We start from the raw sequence: 20,817 nt of genomic DNA on the forward strand, positions 1-20,817 counted from the left end.
TCTGTATACAACTCCTTCACTCCGCCTGCCATCCCCCAGAGTTTCTTCATCTGCAAGACTTGGTTGAAGACAGTCTTATTGGCAGATGCACCCCCTGTCAAATACCGAGTTTCCTGCAAAAAGCAAATCCAAAGTCAACCTAGTATTGTAGAGACTATGCTCTACAAGTAAAATACTTAATAAACATTAATGCTTACTAAGAAGAGCAAAAACTCCGTCACCCCTTCCTACCCAGCCGACTGAATTCACTCCTGTGACCTCAGGACCAGAGTTTGTCAAAATACAACATTGTTTGGAGCTGAATGTATTTGCAGAGTGTATATATATCCGACTGCCGGTGTAGCAGTACAAACTGTCGCAAATATTCCATATTCAGTATAAACTGTCCCAGTCCCCTGGGACAGTTTATACTGAATTTACCAGTACATTTAGTCTCCCGGACCTTTTGTACAAGGCCAGTTGGTACAGACTGTCTCCCGGGACAGTTTATGCTATGATGAAACGAGGGGGGACATTATTTGTTGGTCGCATATTTGGTTGTAAATTGTGTCCCCCTGAACACTACGTCCGCATTAGCATGTACGTTCGAGTAGCAAAAATTTTAATTAGTAATGGACTCTGGCAGTATCCGTATTATTAGCAAACTGTCGTATTTCGGCTTCCGTATATTTAGCAATAAAGTCGTGCGACAACTAAAAATGGAAAAGCTAACAGAAAACGTGAGACAAATTGCAGATATTCTAAGAGATGAGAGCTATCCAAGTGGGTTTACAAGAATAAAACAGAGAAGGATCTTACGGAGACAAAGTCAGTCTTTCAGACTGGCTGAAAATGGAACTCTTGCATACCGAAAATAAAGGAAAGTTTTGCTATCTAGGGCTTCTCAACTCGCCCAAATCGAGGCAGCTCATACTGACTAGTGACATCTATAAGGTAATGTCTGTAACTTACAGTATAGGATACACAATATGGTATTGGTTGTTAAATGGCGAACGGCCATTCCACAGTTAAACTATAACCAGGCCTCTAGGACTGATTGGTGCACATATCATGATATTCTTTTACCACGTTTGGTTAGTTGTAAAAACTCATTTGCAAAAGTCAAGCAATTGCTTATGCAACATTATAATCAGTTGTATGCTTGAGCAAAGTTGTAAGTGCATGAACAAAGTTGTTAGGGCCTATTTCTTTTCGTTTTGTTTACCCAATTGTCTTAACAAATTTTTGTGAAAATTATTATAAATTTCTACCTTTTATCGCCCTGCCTATCATAAAAGATAACAACAGATCACTAACGCTTACAGAGCTAGTCTGGTTTGCATGCATGGGACACTATAAAATGCTATTATTGGACTATAGCATATAGCCTAGCCTACTTCTAGAGGAAAGTGGCACTAATACTGTACATAACAAATTCACGTTCATTCATTTTGGTTGGTAAGAACAGATATTGAAGGCCTGATAGTACTTTTTTTAGGTGTGGCATATTCTCTACATGCCAAACCTCACTGCAGAAGAAAACTCCTTAAATATCTATAGACCCAAATAGTGGCCATGCAATATGTACAATAATGGGAATATTCCATTTCAAACACCGATATAGAGTTGTAATTCAATTTTAAGGCACTTCAGCTAGAACTTCCAATCCTGCGGCCCATATATTTGTGTGTGTTTGTTTGTTGTTGTTTTTTTTTTGGGGGGGGGGTGGGCAAAAAAACATGATATCTCCTTGATCATGAATTTTCTTATCTCTTTGAAGGTGTTCATCTTTGCATAGATAAACCAGACAACAGACTATGTCTAGATTCTATTGGAAAACTATCAACGTTGATGTAACAAGTTATGTTCAACAGGATGTCAAAGCGTCATTGTCCTGTAGACCTACGAACAAGTCTCCATAGCATTCCTGTAACTGGATTATGGAAACAGGTAAATTCTCAATCTGTTTTAATTTCACAAGATGTCAGCAGTATGCAGTGAAGGTTTAGTATAGTTAATGTCACTCTTTCTGGACAAATTCAACATTTACAAGTTTAAAGGTAGTCTGTATTGGCCCTAAATTTTGGCCACTTTAATTGCTAAAAGTTTTCAAAAAGTACTTTCCAAGGGGTAATAACCCTTTAAATTGTGCTCAGACATTCTAAATGATGACACGAGATATTGATGTCCCAGTGAGGTAAATTTCCTCCAGGGAAATAAACATACTTAAAGAACTTTGTCCATAGTGAAAATTTGGCATATTTAAGGCCTATACAGCATAGCTTTAAGCCACACTCTGGCCTAACTGCAGAGCAACCATCAATATAGGAATATAATTGTAAGTTGCAAAAAGTGGCGTATCATTTTTCTGGTTTAGTGGTTGAAGAGATTGTAAATATATGGTACAGTATGGTGTAAGTTACATTTTCATGTTTGCAAGGTAAAAATAATTGGCCTAAATCCACCAACACCCTGTTTCGATCAGATATCCCACTGTTTTTATCTAGATCTCTGTACAGAATGAAGCAATAGAATAACAGTCAAGGCAAAGCATGCAACTTGTAATTGTTTTTGAAATTAGCACCTAAATGCTGTCTTCTTTCTTAACAGGTTGGTGTAGATCTTATTGGTCCTCTATCAGTGACAGCTGCCAAGCGACTGTACATCATAACACTGTCTGACTTCTATTCAAAGTGGCCTGAGACTAAGGCAGTGCCTGAAAAGACTGCAGCATCAACTTCTTATTGCATTACTGATGTGATGATGAGGTAAGCATGTCTTAAAAAGTGAATAATTTTCTGTAGTTAGTTCCAATATGAATGGCATCATATCTGTTATTTGTACCATGCAAATAACTTATAGTGCATGGCAGAATGCTGTGTTTGAGTATAAATTATTTCCAAATAGGTATTAAGCATACAGAAAGATCACGAAGGTAGGTGAGAACAGAGAAAGTGTACTGTAAATCTTTGCAGGTTAAGTCCCCATTAACAAGTTTATATGTACATAGTTTTTGTTCCTATATTTACTTGCAAAGTTTCCACCTCTGGTTCTTAAGTAGCATATAGCCTGAAAATTGTCGTCATTTGATTTACATCCCCAAAAAGTGATTTTGGCTGGACATGTTTCACTGCAGCAGACACAGTTTATTTTTTCAAACAAATGATGAGTAAATAATTAAGACCACATTCCACAGCTAGACACCACCTATTGTGTGTTGTTTTTCAAAAAGGTGTTGGACAGTTTGATATTGTAACCACAGGGAACTTTTCTGTTTAGAAAGTGTGAACTTATTACCACTTGGCTGTTTTGACAGGAATTTCGACAAGATAAGAGAGATAATGTATCAACTGAGTTTTGGTACCATTTCTCTGTTAGGTCCGTTGTGGAAAATTGCTAAATGTGTTTGTGTGTGTGGTGGGGGATATTTCCTGAAACCTGGGAGAGGGACCCCTTTTTCTTTGGCAAAATAAGGCAATGTTTAGGTCTCTTGATGCAAAATGATGTATAATAGTACATTTTACTATAATAATGGTAAGCTACAGTAGCATTATTTGTTTTTGCATTTGGGTCATACAGAGGGTGTTTTGAACCCCCCATGGATCCTGATTCAGGACAATTAATGTTTGATCGGCATTAAACAGTCATACCATGCACACATACATCAATAGAGCACCAAAAGGCATCAAATTTCTGCTGTATCCTAGCTTACTCTAATTTGATAAATTTCTGATATTAAATTTAATTAATATGCCCCAAAGTTGTATTGGCTCATGTGGTTAAAACTTTTCAGGTTTGGTAGTGAACTGTACAATATAGCGCCAAAATTATGACATGCAATCTCCAATTAATAAAATGGAGCCAGTAATCCCATAAACATGTAGGTGTCACAATAAAAGATCATCCAATTAACTCAATGCCTAAGCATAGTTCAGTTGTACACTATACAGTCTACACTTAACCAACATGGTCAATGTTAATTATCTTTGTAGTGGAGCTTACACATAACTTTTCAAGATGATAATTTATTTTATATATGACTTACAGTGTGGTATTCACTACTCATAATATTGCTTTCAACTTTTATTTTGCACAGATTTGGTTGTACTGATATCTCATCCCTGACCACCAATGGAGGGAGTATGTATGAGGTTAACAGAAGACATGTCTAGACGATTTTCTTAGCAGTTAACTTGTTACCGACAATAATCTTGTCTTTCACTCTAACATATCATGAGAGAAAATTGCGTCGGCTGCTATACGTTTAAGCAAAGACAGGCCATTGACTTTTCACTGCCAGTCGTAGTCGAAGGGATGTGACGCTCGAAATTCTTTATCACCTCATTACTTCATTAAATAACAAATAAGAAGGCGTGTTTCTTGGTTCTGGAAGTTGTGTTCAAGATAAGTTCTCATAGTAAAACATATAACCGACCATATTCTTCTTCCTGTTGTAACTTTTGCTGTTATGGATTTCTGTATAAGTCTTAACGAAAAACCCATTGGATATATGAGAATCAGCTAATTTATTTGTAATTAACAATCAAGATTAAATTTTTGACGGTATCAAGTTGCACATTAAAGCATTATATAGGTAATCCTACTGTTTGTGGAAAGCAGTTCAAGGGGGGAATTCTAATAGGGAAACTTCTGCATGGTTTTATTGAGGTCTTTACCAAACTCTAAAGAGGATGTTCTTCATGTGGATTATGAGAGTTTCAAGTACATATTGTTTGAAGAAGAGTGACAGTAGTATATCATTCTAATCAAGCAATACCTCCCTGCTTGAAGGATGCTCTAGAAAGCATGGATTATCTTTAGTTGCATCAGAGCTACAAAGGGAGAGTCATCATTCCAGTTAAATTTCCCCATGCAGGGGGTAGGAAGTGAGGGTGGGCACACAACATCAGAGGGACATTTTCTCATTCCACAACCACCACTCGATATGCTATAAACCGATACACACCGGCCATATCACTTAAATATGATGTATGATGTGTTAGTATGTTATCAATACTATTTATTGAGATTGTTAATTGTTAAACGTGCTATAAAAAGATACGGGATGCCATTTAAAAATAGCATGTACAGACAGTGCCCCCCCCCCCCCCAGGCTCCTACCTCCCAGATCCCATGTATAATCATTTTTCACTCTTTGCCCAGTCTGATATAGATTCAGAATATTGTGTTTGTGCATGACTATCATCCAATTTCATGTTTTGATTTTTACTATATTAACTTTCTTTTAACAAACTTTTCTTTACAAGAATGACATATTTAAAGTGTGAGAAACATGATGAGACAAAAAATCTAGCATATTGCATCCTGCTCTGTCCTATTTGCTTTATTCTTTCCCTTGTTTGGCTTTGTTTTGTTTCCTGTATGTTTGCAGCTCTTTTGAAGAGGGTATCGTTCTAATATATCTTTTCTAATTTGAACCACTTTTGTCCAATAAGAAACATTCATAATAAGAAACAACGAACCTTTATCACTGGAATTGCCTGGAATGCCATTTGTCTACACAAATGAAAATTTGCTTCACGCATGGCCATCACAACGGGGCTTAGGGGGTGGGGGAATGGCCCTCCACCTTATTGAGAGGGAGAAAACCTTGACGATTGAGTGACAAAAATAAGGAAGGGTAAAAAAGTAAACAATAAAGTAGTAATGAAAGTCAATAAATAGGTGTCAAGCCCATACGGAGAGGGTTAGGGCAGTGTTGACATGTTCAAGGTCAGAGAAGTATCTAGTCCAGCTACTTCATGGTTGTTATTAGCAAACAAAAATATTTTGAAACTCATCACAGATAGGTCACAGACTTAAGAAGACCCCTCCCCAGGACACAAATTCGATAACTTACCATCCCAACTCCCCCCCCCCCTTATCCGTAACTTGAAAACACCCTCGGTTCCCGTCCTGTAATGAGCTTTACGCACGGATGAAATTTCATATTGCCTAGGCAACTCTCGTAGACCCATGAAGTACAGTTACCATACTTGCCAAAACTTACCCACTGTGTGTTAGGGAAATACGGCAACAATGAAGTTTGGACTCCTAAAGTTCGTAATATTTTACCTCTGCAATTATCATTTTTTGTTGTAGCTGTTGCATTCCCTATCCCGTACCTGCCCTCCGTTGGGGGGGGGGGGGAGTTAGGTTTATACTATCTCTCCCTCTGTAAAGATGACTATGAACGCAATGTAGTTGCCGAATACAACATGCAACATATACGGAGGATGAAATAGCAGCAATCACAACAAAAACATGATTAACATCTTCTACAGATGGAAGACTTGTTTCTTTTTCTTCTTCTTTTTTTCCCCTTCTATTTTTTGTTTTGCAGCAACGCACAACGTCTCATTCATTTCCTGTAACATTAAACTCTGACGTATGCATCTGCTCTAATTATTGATATAATGAACTCAATTGCCTTTTGAATGTCGAAATGCTTAAATTTTATGCGGGACAAAAGATGCTATGAAGTATTTGCGGACATTCTGTACCAGGACATTTCGTCCGGTGGGACTATATTTGCTGTGAGGGTGGGACACAATTTTCAGCAGATAATGTCCGACCGGACTAAATATGCTGGTACAAAGTGTCCGCGGAGACACTTTGTACAGGGGGACACTCTGTACTGTCACACCGGTGTAGCAGTACAAACTGTCGCAAATATGCAATATTCAGTGAATACTGTCCTAGTCCCACAGGACAGTTTATACTGGATTTACCAGTACGTTTGGTCTCCCGGACCAATTGTACAAGGCCAGTTGGTACAGACTGTCTCCCCAGACAGTATATGCTATGGTTACACGGAGGGGGACATTATTTGACGGTCATATATTTTGTTGTAAATTGTGTCCCCCTGAACACAATGTCCGCCGTAGCATGTACGTTCGACTAGCAAAAATTTAATTAGTAATGGACTCTGGCAGTATCCGTATTATTAGCAAATTGTCGCATTTCGGCTTCCGTATATTTAGCAGTAAAGTCGTGCGACAACTAAAAATGGGAAAGCTAGCAGAAAACGTGAGACAAATTGCGGATATTCTAAGAGAGGAGAGCTATCCAAGTGGGTTTACAAGAATAAAACAGAGAAGGATCTTCGGAGACAAAATCAGTCTTTCAGACTGGCTGAAAATGGAACTCCTGCGTACCGAAATTGAAGGAAAGTTTTGCTATCTAGGGCTTCTCAACTCGCCCAAATCGAGGCAGCTCATACTGACTAGTGACATCTATAAGGTAATGTCCGTAACTTACAGTATAGGATCGTGTAACGCCGACCGAATTGTATACAGTCAAGTCGGAACACAGAGTCTTGAAAAATCAGTCAAAGAGTTCAAGTAATGTCTAAAAACTTTGTTAAAAAGAAAACACTTTCGCCTGTTACAATGGTTAATGAAGTACATCAATTAATCCTCCAATCAATGTTTAAACGCTTTAAGATGAGTTAAATGGTAGCAATACATCTTTGGGCATAATACATGGCTTAACTCATTTACAACACTATTGGAAGTAAAGCAGTACCAAAAGAAATACAAGTGTAGACCAAACCTCGCAGCCTCTGTGAGTTCTGACAATAACTCGCAATATGCGAGCGAACCCTAAAAGTCGTAATTCCTGCGAGCTGATCTGTTTCCCGCTACTTGCGATCTGTGCTGTATCTCGCAAATCAGTGCGAGCTGATCTGTTTCGCGCTACTTGCGATCTGTGCTGTATCTCGCAAATCTGTGCGAGTTGGACTGTCTTTCGCAGCTTGCGATCTGTGCTGTATCTCGCAAATCAGTGCGAGCTGGGCTGTGTCTCGCAAATCCTGCAAGCTGGGCTGTGTCTTGCAAATCCTGCGAGCTGGGCTGTGTCTTGCAGCTTGCGAGCTGGTCTATTTCTCGCAAATAGTGCGAGCTGCACTGTGTCTCGCAAATCCCGAGAGCTTAAACTGAAACCCAGGTATACTTCGGGTCTTAAATACACATATTCACAAAATAGGGAGATGGTCGAGCTTCAGCCTTAGGTTATTTTTCAGTACTTGTACGTCAATCTTTCTCAATATACCGCATTGAATTCTGAGCTAGGATAATGCTCCAGCCTTGTAAATTTTAGGGTAACATCACAAGTAATTCTGGCAACTTTAATATTATATTTGGTCGAGATAGATAGACAAACAAATATACTATCGTTATTGGTTCACTTCGCTGACACGGTCGATATAACATTGACGGGTACTAACGGCTTATTCGTAGCTTTTTCAGATTCTCAAGTTACCTTAACACATAAAAGAAAACAAATGAAAATCATTACCAAGTAAAATGTCTAGAATCACCGGTCACCAGGTAGAGCCAGGAAACACAATAACGGTTCCTTGATACACAAGTATCACAGTAGAGATCCGTGTAGAGAGTACACATGAGTAATATTGCAGTAAACGATTGCAACTTAGCGCTAACTGACTACTTTCACAACTTTTGGGTGTCTGCCTCTTACGAACAATAAACCAATCCTTTTGATACCAAGTAGCTTGAATAGCTGAACTCGGTGATCCCCTTTTATGTTTTTGATGTATGCCGAAGCGCGCGCACGCAGGGAGCGGCTTCCTTTTTGTTTTGGAAAACTGTCTACACTGCTGGGAAAACACGGTGAGCTTCCTTAGATCTAAAGAGAAAGGGTTAAAGGTCTGGGGCCCGAGACGGGGAAATCAAAATAAGAATAGTAAACAGTCCGAGCTCAATACAGAACGAAACAAATTAACAGTAAGAAATCTGCTAGGCTTATACGTCAAATTTCTGTAACACTACACAATATGCCTTTGGTTGTTAAATGGCGAACGGCCATTCCACAGTTAAACTATAACCAGGCCTCTAGGACTGATTGGTGCACAAATCATGATATTCTTTTACCACGTTTGGTTAGTTGTAAAAACTCATTCGCAAAAGTCAAGCAATTGCTTATGCAACATTATAATCAGTTGTACGCTTGAGTAAAGTGGTAAGTGCATGAACAAAGTTATTAGGGCCTACAGTAGTTCTTTTCGTTTTGTTTACCCAATTGTCATAACAAATTTTTGTGAAAAACATTTTAAATTTCCACCTTTTATCGCCCTGCCTATCATAAAAGATAACAACAGATCACCAAAGCTTACATAGATAGTCTGGTTTGCATGCTAACTATAAAATGCAATTAATGGACTATAGCATATAGCCTAGCCTACTTCTAGAGGGAAAATGGCATTAATACTGTACGTAACAAATTCACGTTCATTAATGTTGGTTGGTAAGAACAGATATTGAAGGCCTGATAGTACTTTTTTAGGTGTGGCATATTCTCTACATGCCAAACCTCACTGCAGAAGAAAACTTCTTAAATATCTGTAGACCCCAATAGTGGCCATGCAATATGTACAATAATTGGAATATTCCATTTCAAACACTGATATAGAGTTGTAATTCAATTTTAAGGCACTTCAGCTAGAACTACCAATTCTGCATCCCATATATTTATGTGTGTGTGTGTGTGTTTTTTTTGGGGGGTTGGAAGGGGGACAAAAACACATGATATCTCCTTGATCATGAATTTTCTTATCTCTTTGAAGGTTTTCATCTTGGCATAGATAAACCAGACCACAGACTATGTCTAGATTCTATTGGAAAACTATCAACGTTGATGTCACAAGGTATGTTCAACAGGATGTCAAAGCGTCATTGTCCTGTAGACCTACGAACAAGTCTCCATAGCATTCCTGTAACTGGATTATGGAAACAGGTAAATTCTCAATCTGTTTTAATTGTACAGGATGTCCGCAGTATGCAGTGAAGGTCTAGTTTAGTTAATGTCACTCTTTCTGGACAAATTAAACATTTACAAGTTTAAAGGTAGTCTGTATTGGCCCTAAATTTTGGCCACTTTAATTGCTAGAAGTTTTCAAAAATTACTTCCCTGGGGGTAATAACCCTTTAAATTGTGCTCAGACATTCTAAATGATGACACGAGATGATTGAATGTCCCAGTGAGGTAAATTTCCTCCAGGGAAATAAACATACTTAAAAATGTTTGAATTTTGTTTGAAATTTGTGAGAATTTTGGCATATTTAGGGCCAATACAGCATACCTTTAAGCCACACTCTGGCCTAACTGCAGAGCAACCAGCAATATAGGCATATTATTGTAAGTTGCAAAAAGGGGACATACCACTTTCTGGTTTAGTGGTTGAAGCGATTGTAAATATATGGTACAGTATGGTGTAAGTTACATTTTCATATTTGCAAGGTAAAAATAATTGGCTTAAATCCACCAACACCCTGTTTCGATCAGATATCCCACTGTTTTTTATCTAGATCTGTGTACAGAATGAAGCAATGGAATAGAACAACAGTCAAGGCAAAGCCTGCAACTTGTAAATGTTTTTGAAATTAGCACCTAAATGCTGTCTTCTTTCTTAACAGGTTGGTGTAGATCTGATTGGTCCTCTACCAGTGACAGCTGCCAAGCGACTGTACATAATAACACTGTCTGACTTCTATTCAAAGTGGCCTGAGACTAAGGCAGTGCCTGACAAGACTGCAGCATCAACTTCTAATTTCATTACTGATGTGATGATGAGGTAAGCATGTCTTAAAAAGTGAATAATTTTCTTTAGTTAGTTCCAATATGAATGGCATCATATCTGTTATTTGTAGGATGCAAATAACTCGTAGTGCATGGCAGAATGCTGTGTTTGAGTATAAATTATTTCCAAATAGGTATTAAGCATACAGAAAGGTCACGAAGGTACAGTAGGTGAGAACCGAGAAAGCGTACTGTAAATCTTTGCAGGTTAAGTCCCCATTAACAAGTTTATATATACGTAGTTTTTGTTACTATATTTACTTGCAAATGTTCTACCTCTGGTTCTTAAGTAGCATACATAGCCTGACAATTGTCATTTGATTTACATCCCCAAAAAGTGATTTTGGCTGGACATGTTTCACTGCAGCAGACACAGCTTATTTGTTCAAACAAGTGATGAGTAAATAATTAAGACCACATTCCACAGCTAGACACCACCTATTGTGTGTTGTTTTTCAAAAAGGTGTTGGACAGTTTGATATTGTAACCACAGGGAACTTTTCTGTTTAGAAAGTGTGAACTTATTACTACTTGGCTGTTTTGACAGGAACTTCGACAAGATAAGAGAGATAATGTATCAACTGAGTTTTGGTACCATTTCTCTGTTAGGTCCGTTGTGGAAAATTGCTAAATGTGTTTGTGTGTGTGGTGGGGGATATTTCCTGAAACCTGGCAGAGGGACCCCCTTTTCTTTGGCAAAATAAGGCAATGTTTAGGTCTCTTGATGCAAAATGATGTATACTAGTACATTTTACTATAATAATGGTTAGCTAGCATTATTTGTTTTTGCATTTGGGTCATACAGAGGGTGTTTTGAACCCCCATGGATCCTGATTCAGTACAATTAATGTTTGATCGGCATTAAACAATCATACCATGCACACATACATCAATAGAGCACCAAAAGGCATCAAACTTCTGTTGTATCCTAGCTTACTCTAATTTGATAAATGCCTGATATTAAATTAATTAATATGTCACAAATGTTGTATTGGCTCATGTGGTTAAAACTTTTCAGGTTTGGTAGTGAACTGTACAATATAGCGCCAAAATTATGACATGCAATCTCCAATAAAAAAAAATGGAGCCAGTAATCCCATAAACATGTAGGTGTCACAATAAAAGATCATCCAATTAACTCAATGCCTAAGCATAGTTCAGTTGTACACTAAACAGTCTACACTTAACCAACATGGTGAATGTTAATTATCTTTGTAGTGGAGCTTACACATAAACCTCTCAAGATGATAATTTATTTTATATATGACTTACAGTGTGGCATTCACTACTCATAATATTGCTTTCAACTATTATTTTGCACATATTTGGTTGTACTGACATTCTCATCTCTGACCACCAATGGGGGGAGTATGTATGAAGTTAACAGAAGACATGTCTAGACGATTTTCTTAGCAGTTAACTTGTTACCGACAATAATCTTGTCTTTCACTCTAACATATCATCAGAGAAAATTTCGTCGGCTGCTACACGATTAAGCAAAGACAGGCTATTGACTTTTCACTGCCAGTCGTTCGGTGGAAAATCATATATTTGCAGTTCAAGTTGAAGGGATGTGACGCTCGAAATTCTTTATCACCTCATTACTTCATTAAATAACAAATAAGAAGGCGTGTTTCTTGGTTCTGGAAATTGTGTTCAAGATAAGTTCTCATAGTAAAACATATAACCGACCATATTCTGCTTCCTGTTTTAACCTTTGCTGTTATGGAGTTCTGTGTCAGTCTTAACGAAAAACCCGTTGGATACATGAGAATCAGCTATTTTATTTGTAATTTACAATCAAGAATAAACTTTTGACGGTATCAAGTTGCACATTAAAGCATTATATAGGTAATCCTACTGTTTGTGGAAAGTAGTTCAAGGGGGAATTTTAATAGGGAAACTGCATGGTTTTATTGAGGTCTTTACCAAACTCCAAAGAGGATGTTCTTCATGTGGATTATGAGAGTTTCAAGTACATATTGTTTGAAGAAGAGTGACAGTAGTATATCATTCTAAGTCAGCAATACCTCCCTGCTTGGAGGATGCTCTATAAAGCATGGATTATCTTTAGTTGCATCAGAGCTACAAAGGGAGAGTCATCATTCCAGTTAAATTTCCCCATGCAGGGGGTAGGAAGCGGGGGTGGGGTGGGCACACAACATCAGAGGGACATTTTCTCATTCCACAACCACCACTCGTTATGCTATAAACCGATACACACCGGCCATATCACTTAAATATATATGATGTGTTAGTACTGTATGTTATCAATACTATTTATTGAGATTGTTTATTGTTAACCGTGCTACAAAAAGATATGGGATGCCACTTTAAAAATAGCATGTACAGACAGTGCCCCCCCCCCCGGCTCCTATCTCCCTGATCCCATGTATAATCATTTTTCACTCTTTGCCCAGTCTGATATAGATTCAGAATATTGACTATCATCCAATTTCATGTTTTGATTTTTACTATATTAACTTTCTTTGAACAAACTTTTCTCCACAAGAATGACATATTTAAAGTGTGAGAAACATGATGAGACAAAAAAATCTAGCATATTGCATCCTGCTCTGTCCTATTTGCTTTATTCTTTCCCTTGTTTGGCTTTGTTTTGTTTCCTGTATGTTTGCAGCTCTTTTGAAGAGGATATCGTTCTAAAATATCTTTTCTAATTTGAACCACTTTTGTCCAATAAGAAACATTCATAATAAGAAACAACGAACCTTTATCACTGGAATTGCCAGGAATGCCATTTGTCTATACAAATGAAAATTTGCTTCACGCATGGCCATCACAACGGGGCTTAGGGGACAGGGGGTGGGGGAATGCCCCTCCACCTTGTTGAGAGGGAGAAAACCTTGACTCAACGATTGAGTGACACAAATAAGGAAGTGTAAAAAAGGAAACAATGAAGTAGTAATGAAAGTCAATAAATAGGTGTCACTGAGGCCCGTACGGAGAGGGTTGGGACAGTGATGATTTTCAAGGTCAGAGAAGTATCTTCCATCTACTTCAGGGTTGCTATTAGCAAACAAAAATATTTTGGAACTCATCACAGATAGGTCACGGACTTAAGAAGACTCTTCCTCAGGACACAAATCGATAACTTACCATCCCAACTCCTCCCCCCCCCCCCCATCCTTGCACTCAAAATTATGTGTATGGGCCTGAGTGTTGTATACAGCATTGCCGATTTCGTTTAAGATGTAACTTGAAAAATCCTTCGGTTCCCGTCCAATAATGAGCTTTATGCACGAATGAAATTTCATATTGGCTAGGCAACTCTCGTAGACCTATGAAGTACAGTTACCATAATTGCCAAATCTTACCCACTGAGTGTTGGGGAAATACGGCTACAATGAAACTTTTAACTCCTTTAAGTTCGTAATCTTTTACCTCTGCAATTATCATTTTTTGTTGTAGCTGTTGCCTGCCCTATCCCGTAACCGCCCTCCGTTGGGGAGGAAGTTAGGTTTATGCGATCTCTCCCTCTGTAAAGATGACTATGAACGCAATGTAGTGGCCGAATACAACATGCAAAATTTATACGGAATATTACATAGCAGCAATCACAACAAGAACATGATTAACATCTTTTACAGATGGAAGACTTATTACTTTTTTTCCCCATCTATTTTTTGTTTTGCAGCAACGCACAACGTCTCATTTATTTCCTGTAACATCTAACTATGTATGCATCTGCTCTAATTATTGATATAATGAACTTAATTGCCCTTTGAATGTCGAAATGCCTAAATTTTATGCGGGACAAAATATATATATTTGCGGACATTCTGTACCAGGACATTTCGTCGGGCGGGACTATATTTGATGTGAGGTGGGGACAGAATTTTCAGCAGATAATGTACGACCGGACTAAATGTGCTGGTACATAGTGTCCCCGCGGACACTTTGTACAGGGGACACTCTGTACTGTCACACCGGCTTCTTCGTGATCATTGTAGAGTATGTGACTTCTACTTAGTGTACTATAGTGTAATAATACTGCAAATAATTAAGGACTTTCTCATGATAACACTCACTTAAATTACATAGAACATACACATTATATTGAGTTTGATCACACTACCTGTGATATTGGGATTTCACCATCATGCTTCGGCCTATAAACAAGCCCATATGAGGCACTTCGTGGAGAGGGACTGTCGAACCAAGTTAACAATTTTCTATAAAAAAAATTTCTAAAGTTCTTGTAGCTGCCATCCCCGCTACTGCAAGTCTGAATTGCCTACAGTCAAGCACTTCGTCTTCGTCGCATTTGCTCTAACAATCCCTCTTTCATTCGTCATACATGCTTTGTAGAAACACCTTTAATTACTGCCAGGGGCCATAGTGCCATAAGGGTGCTTGAAGCCATTCAGAGAGTCCGCTCCCTACAAAGATCATCTACATTGGCAGTGAACAAGGGCGGCGGAAGCACGTTTAATCTGGGGGGGGGGGGGCACCGACGTCGAAGGGCACTTTGCAGAAAGTCGATTGGACTGATGCAGCCTGATATTTAGTACCCTTTATAACTCTTATTGTATTATCTTATTTGCGCATACACATCACTCCACCAACGCCCCCCCCCCCTCAAGGAAAAAATGCATACTAGCACTGCAATATCCATTGTGAAAATTGGGAAACAAGGAACAAGTTTTCTTTCGAGAAAAAATGAGGTAAATCCTGTGAAAATTGTACGATTGTATAAACGCAGCTTAAGATGAACTAAGCCGATGCATGTAGTATAGGCTACTGTATAAAGCTCCTAGTCCTATACATTCAAATCGACCCAAGCTCTGCAGTGTAGCAACAGCAACACGTATCACCTTCTTTCATCAGTCTATGTTTACAAGTTGATGTTTGATTGGCGTACCCATTCAGGTACTTATACAAATTGCTAAAGTAGGAATCTGCCGAATTAGAGTTTATTTCTTGTTAAGAGCTTAACAATTTTTTCCATTCGAAATAGCTTTGAGTCCACAGAAATTCATTAATAGTTCTAAATTAGGATTAGATCTCTTACTGAAATATCGCTGACCTAATAAGGTGATCAAGAGTACAATTTTTATGTAGAAAAGGGGCACATTTTTAACCTGAGGAAAAGTGGGGGCACGTGTGCCCCCCCCCGGTTCCGCCCCCCTTGGCAGTTAAGGACAGAAAGGGAAGAGATTGCAACGTCAAGCTCCCTCTGGTTGTTACTTTCCACCCAAATATTACTCCTCTTCAGCAAATTACCAATAACAACCACAAAATACTCCTCATTTCAGATAGACTCCAACGAGCCGTCCCTGCAATACCCACCATCGCCTACAAACGTCCACGCAACCTACGAGACCTTCTTGTGCTTGCTGCTGTTCCACCTCCAACTTCTAACTCTACACCCATTCAGCATGATCGTACTTCGAGATGCATCGTCTGCAGCCACCACCTTGTTGAATCCAATTCCATCACCAGCCACAGCTTGCAACTCACACACAAGACCAAAGGTCACATCACTTCCACAACCTGTAATGTCATCTATCTGATCTCTTGTAGTAGAGTTTGCGGCATCCAGTATGTTGGTGAAACCAAAACCACCCTCAAGAAGCGGTTCCATCGGTCACAGACCCACAGTCAACACCATGAAGACTGAGACCCCGCGGTTACAAAACACTTTAACCTTCCCAACCATACCATTAATGACATGTCCCTACAGGGGATTTAATCAATTGGTATCCGTCCTGACATAGTACGAATCAGCAGAGAGAGACTGTGGATGCAACGCCTTCGTACCATTCAACCTCATGGGCTCAACATTCAGGAAGGATTTACTAACTTTTCTTCTGTCCCCCCCCCCTCCATCTCCCCTTGTCCCCCTTGTCACTCCTCTTCTCGTAGCTCTATTCCACCCTTTTTTCTCCACACATTTCTGTCCTTGTTCTTCTCTAGTTTATTCTCTACCCTCTTCCCTTAATCATCTCTTTGTCCCTCTACAGATTATCTCCTACATCTCCTCTTCCCCTGTTGGTTTCTTTCTTTCTTCTCTCCACCCCTTGTCTACAAATCCCCTTACACCTATCTCTTTGTGCTCACCATGCTCATTCACCTGTCTGTATTCTGTGCGTGTTAATTTTTAATAACTTTATTTGGTCTTATCTTCTGATTGAGAAGGGGTAAAATCTTCTATCACACTATACCTCCCGTCCTAATTGATCGGTACACAGATGATACCCAAGTTTATCGATTCAGTATTGAACTTCAGTGAGAAAGAAATGTACAAACTGCATGACTTCAATTGTGATTTAGAGGTAGTTTGCTTCTAATATGTTTATTTATTTCAAATTTGTTTAAAATCATTTTTGGCCGGGTTTATAGTTTTCTATATGTGATTGAACTTATTTTATATTTATTTGAGAAGAGGAGAAAGGCAATGAATGAAAACAAAATCAATTATATCATTTAGGATTTTGTGATGTGATGGAAGTGGTGGTAATTTATATGTTTAGTATCCTCACAATTAACCAAACTACATGGCAAGTCCCGTGTTCTTTACTCTCAATCCTAGGCTATCCTACGCTACTTACCGGCAGACCCGTATAGCCAGGATTGCCACATGGACCTTGTACCCCCCTCCCGAACCCCCCCCCCCCATGCAAAATGTTGTGCCTCCCATCTGTCCCATCATCATATACAAAAATATCACAGTTCAAATGATATTATTCTACCTCGGCTTGAATTGTTGCTGTCTCTCCTTGAAATTCTGCTGCCCATTAAACTCACAGAATTCTTGTCTACTGAGTCCCGTCCCGTCAAACGGCAGTAACCAATTGGGAAAAACCACACTGGTTAAAAGTATGCTACCACTTCACTCAAGTACGTAATACTACCAAATCTACAATGCCATTCCACGGGGCTCAAATAACAATTTTTGCATATGACAAATAAAGTGTTATTAATTTTAGAGATTATCCGCCCAGACGACCATCCGCCTTGACCACTATACCCAGACGATCATCCGCCCAGACGACAACCCGCCCAGACGACCACCCGCCCAGACGACCACCCGCCCAGACGACTATGAAAGGATTTTAGTGTCAGTGGTTGCAACCATCACTAAGTTAGCGCTGTACCGACGATGTGTATGTTTACATACTGGGATAGGCCTATATTCGATTTAATACGGGGAGATATACTTGGTTTTTATAATACTGGGATATATTTTATCTAATAATGGGATATGTTCGGTTTAGTACTGCGATATATTCTATTTAATACTGGGATGTATTAATGTTACTATAATTTGATTCAATTAAAACCAATATATATTAATACTGATTTTGTCCCACGCGGCTTGCCATAGGCGAAAACAACGCCTGCCATTGTCTCACACAAGTGTCGCCATGTCCTGATTTGTAATGCCACGGGGCTCGGCACGTGCACGTTCATTCTTTATTACGAACTTGTAAAGATTTGATTACGATATATAATACCTGGACAAAATTGATCATGGAAATGGTATGTAATCTGAGCAGCTAAAGAAATATAACTACAATAAATATATAAAGGTCAACTTCAAAAGACGTTGTTGAGACGTTTTCTGAATTTCGGATAATTCTTGTTCTCTCGTAGCGCCTTTAACGTACACTGTCAGAAAGAGGAAATGACTCTTAATTCGTGTAAGGGCACCCGCTGCAAGTGTCATCTGATATATAACCTTCCTGCCAATGTCAGCCAACAGATGTGGAACGTACATCGAGGTATCATAGCATTACTGAACTTTAACACGAAACGCGAAAGTTGAATCTACTGGAAAAGATAAATATCAGTTCTTTTCATTTGTTAGTTTGGGCCTTATGCAGATGATTGTCATATAGTATAATATTAAATTAAGTCTAGAATTTTCACGTAGGTATATTTTTGACAGTTACTCATTATAGATTGTTTTAAGGTTCCCGTTAACTTTCCCTAATGCTTGGTTTATAAACCATTAAAAACACCTGACTGTTTGCTTTACGCAACAACGACTATCATTAATCGGGTGTTTCTTTCTTTAACACGAAACGCGAATGTTTTAAGGTTCCCGTTAACTTCCCCTAATGCTTGGTTTATAAACCATTAAAAACACCTGACTGTTTGCTTTACGCAATCGGGTGTTTCCTAAAGGCAAACCAGTTTTCAAATGAAGACATTTATCACCAATATTTATCACGTGAAAATCAATTTGATATGAGGGGCGTACCTGGCATACATGTTTAAAAAAATTTTCTCAACATATTACCAAGAAAAGCAAGTAAATCACACCACCCTCGAATTTGAACATCTACCAGTGTCCACCAGTGCACCGCAAATATAACACAATCAATGAAGGTCATCCTATATTTGCCACAAAATTGTTAACTTGCCAAATATCGTCAACACGTTTTAAAACTATTTTACTGAAACTTTCTGAACATTCAAATTTGCATGTGAAAGTTAGAGAGCCTGACGTTTCGATTCTAGTAGGATATTGTTCAGAGGCTAGCTGAAACGAACTTAACCGAAGACGATAAGAATAGTGACGAGGGGCGGGGCGGGCGGTAGGGGGGGGGGGGGGGTTGGTTGTTGACAAGTATGATCGAGGAATAAAATAAAGCATATTAGTAATTTACAGAGGAGGATAGAGTCGTTGTTAAGAAGACAAGCAAATCAATTTTCAGACTGGAAGCGTAAAACTAAATATAGAATAAAGAAACTCTGGTGTTAGCCAGAGGAGGAGAAAGCTGACTTCACTGGGAGGGTGGCACAGCCTGGCAATACCCCCCCCCCCCAGGAGTACCTAGACATTAAGAGATGCAGATGGACAGATAGTTAAGTTGGACAATTAAATGAGCCATGGATATAGCAAAAATAGATTCAACAAAGGAGAGGTAAGAATGATGAGAGGATAATGGGCAGTAAAAATGGTAGCGCTCCTCCCCTCTCTTGATGGGGGGGGGGGGCTCTCCAGGGGCAATGTTTGCTCTATGCGGCACAGCAGTATAGGACAAAGCGGTCTTCCTCATGCTAGGTGTGTTAAAACAAGTCTCCGAGGACACTGATTAGCTTGTTGGCAATAAGGTATGGTTGTTGAAATTTGAGCTTGGCGGCCATATCCATTTACTTTCAAGGATTGACAAAAGTAGATTTCCTTTCAAGTGTCAATTACATTCAAGATTGTTGCAAGGACAATCACCACGAGGAAGATGTTGGGGGGGGGCACAATAAATATTATACAGAATGCCATGTTTTAAGCACTGACGTGACGACCTTTTCTTCCCCTGAAAAACTTTGGTTCAACCATTGAAACGTTATATCCACAACATTTCAGCAAATTTGGACAAAAGCTCTGGGAGGAGTAGCGTATTCCTCTCGTCAACTCCAATGACCTTCAAATTTATAAAATATGATCCCGTGTATGAAAATTAACACAAACCTATTAGGAAATTTCAGCCAAATCGAATGAAAAATGACGAAATGGTAGCCATTCAAACACGGTGCAAAAAGTGAAAGAATTTCGGGAAAATCGCATGCATGATAACTATACCTCAGTTGAAAGCTATTAGCTGAGCTAAAAATGTATAGAGTTTTTCCTTCATTTGTTATTGTAGTGCGCTTGCGCTCTACAATAGTGGGACTTATAGCAGTCCTGTTCAATCATCTGCTTGGCTGATCGGTGAACTTTCAATGGAGCTTGGCATACATTCTGAAGGTATTTCAATTGCACAGGTTCGTTACGCACTAAATCTGTAGCGGATCAGTGTTGACTCTATGTACGCAAAGAAAAATATATCACTTTGAGAACTGACATACTACTCCAAAACAGTAAGCCTAATTAAATACTATGGTTCAACATTCTCGAATCAAAACAATTAATTATTTGATTAATTAATTTTATTTGGTGATCTCAGCCACGTCCATCTAGTCCGTAATGACATGCATGGCATTATATACTACACAGCTTGCTGCTCCGTACGTATAGGGTTGGCCGTGTATGGCGTATTATACGTGCTTTGGGATGCTGAGACACCAGCGCCTATTTTTATGCAAATACATTTGTTCTAGTTTGGGGGAGGGTGCTTGCTTGCTGAAATGCCAAAGCTCGTAAGCAACTAGCATATCATTTTACTTCCTAGCCAACTGTGGGGCAATGTTGTTGAGCTTTCAAATTGTTTACCAGAGAGCCTGTTCTGTTATGTCATAATCGTATAGTAGGCTGCACATCTCCATATGTAT

The 20,817-nt window shown here is 38.9% G+C and overlaps 1 protein-coding gene across 2 annotated transcripts; it reads left to right on the forward strand.

The window, feature by feature from the left end:
• Positions 1-793: 793 nt before the first annotated feature.
• LOC139967598 (uncharacterized) lies at positions 794-18,143 on the forward strand. 2 transcript variants are annotated; one of them, XR_011793052.1, is made up of 6 exons: positions 794-933; positions 1,760-1,929; positions 2,590-2,747; positions 4,076-9,735; positions 10,416-10,573; positions 15,855-16,817. XR_011793052.1 is itself a non-coding variant. In XM_071971566.1 (6 exons), exons 4-6 carry the CDS (start codon positions 9,637-9,639, stop codon positions 16,217-16,219), a joined length of 618 nt encoding a protein of 205 aa, XP_071827667.1. In that variant the 5' UTR covers positions 1,784-1,929; positions 2,590-2,747; positions 4,076-7,221; positions 9,566-9,636; the 3' UTR covers positions 16,220-18,143. The 2 variants fall into 2 exon arrangements, 1 of the variants encoding a protein (XP_071827667.1); XM_071971566.1 differs by lacking the exon at positions 794-933 and having other exon boundaries at positions 1,784-1,929; positions 4,076-7,221; positions 9,566-9,735; positions 15,859-18,143.
• The last annotated feature ends 2,674 nt before the right edge of the window (positions 18,144-20,817 follow it).

This window comes from Apostichopus japonicus, chromosome 1 (genome assembly GCF_037975245.1).
Source record: "Apostichopus japonicus isolate 1M-3 chromosome 1, ASM3797524v1, whole genome shotgun sequence".
Classification (NCBI taxonomy): domain Eukaryota; kingdom Metazoa; phylum Echinodermata; class Holothuroidea; order Aspidochirotida; family Stichopodidae; genus Apostichopus; species Apostichopus japonicus.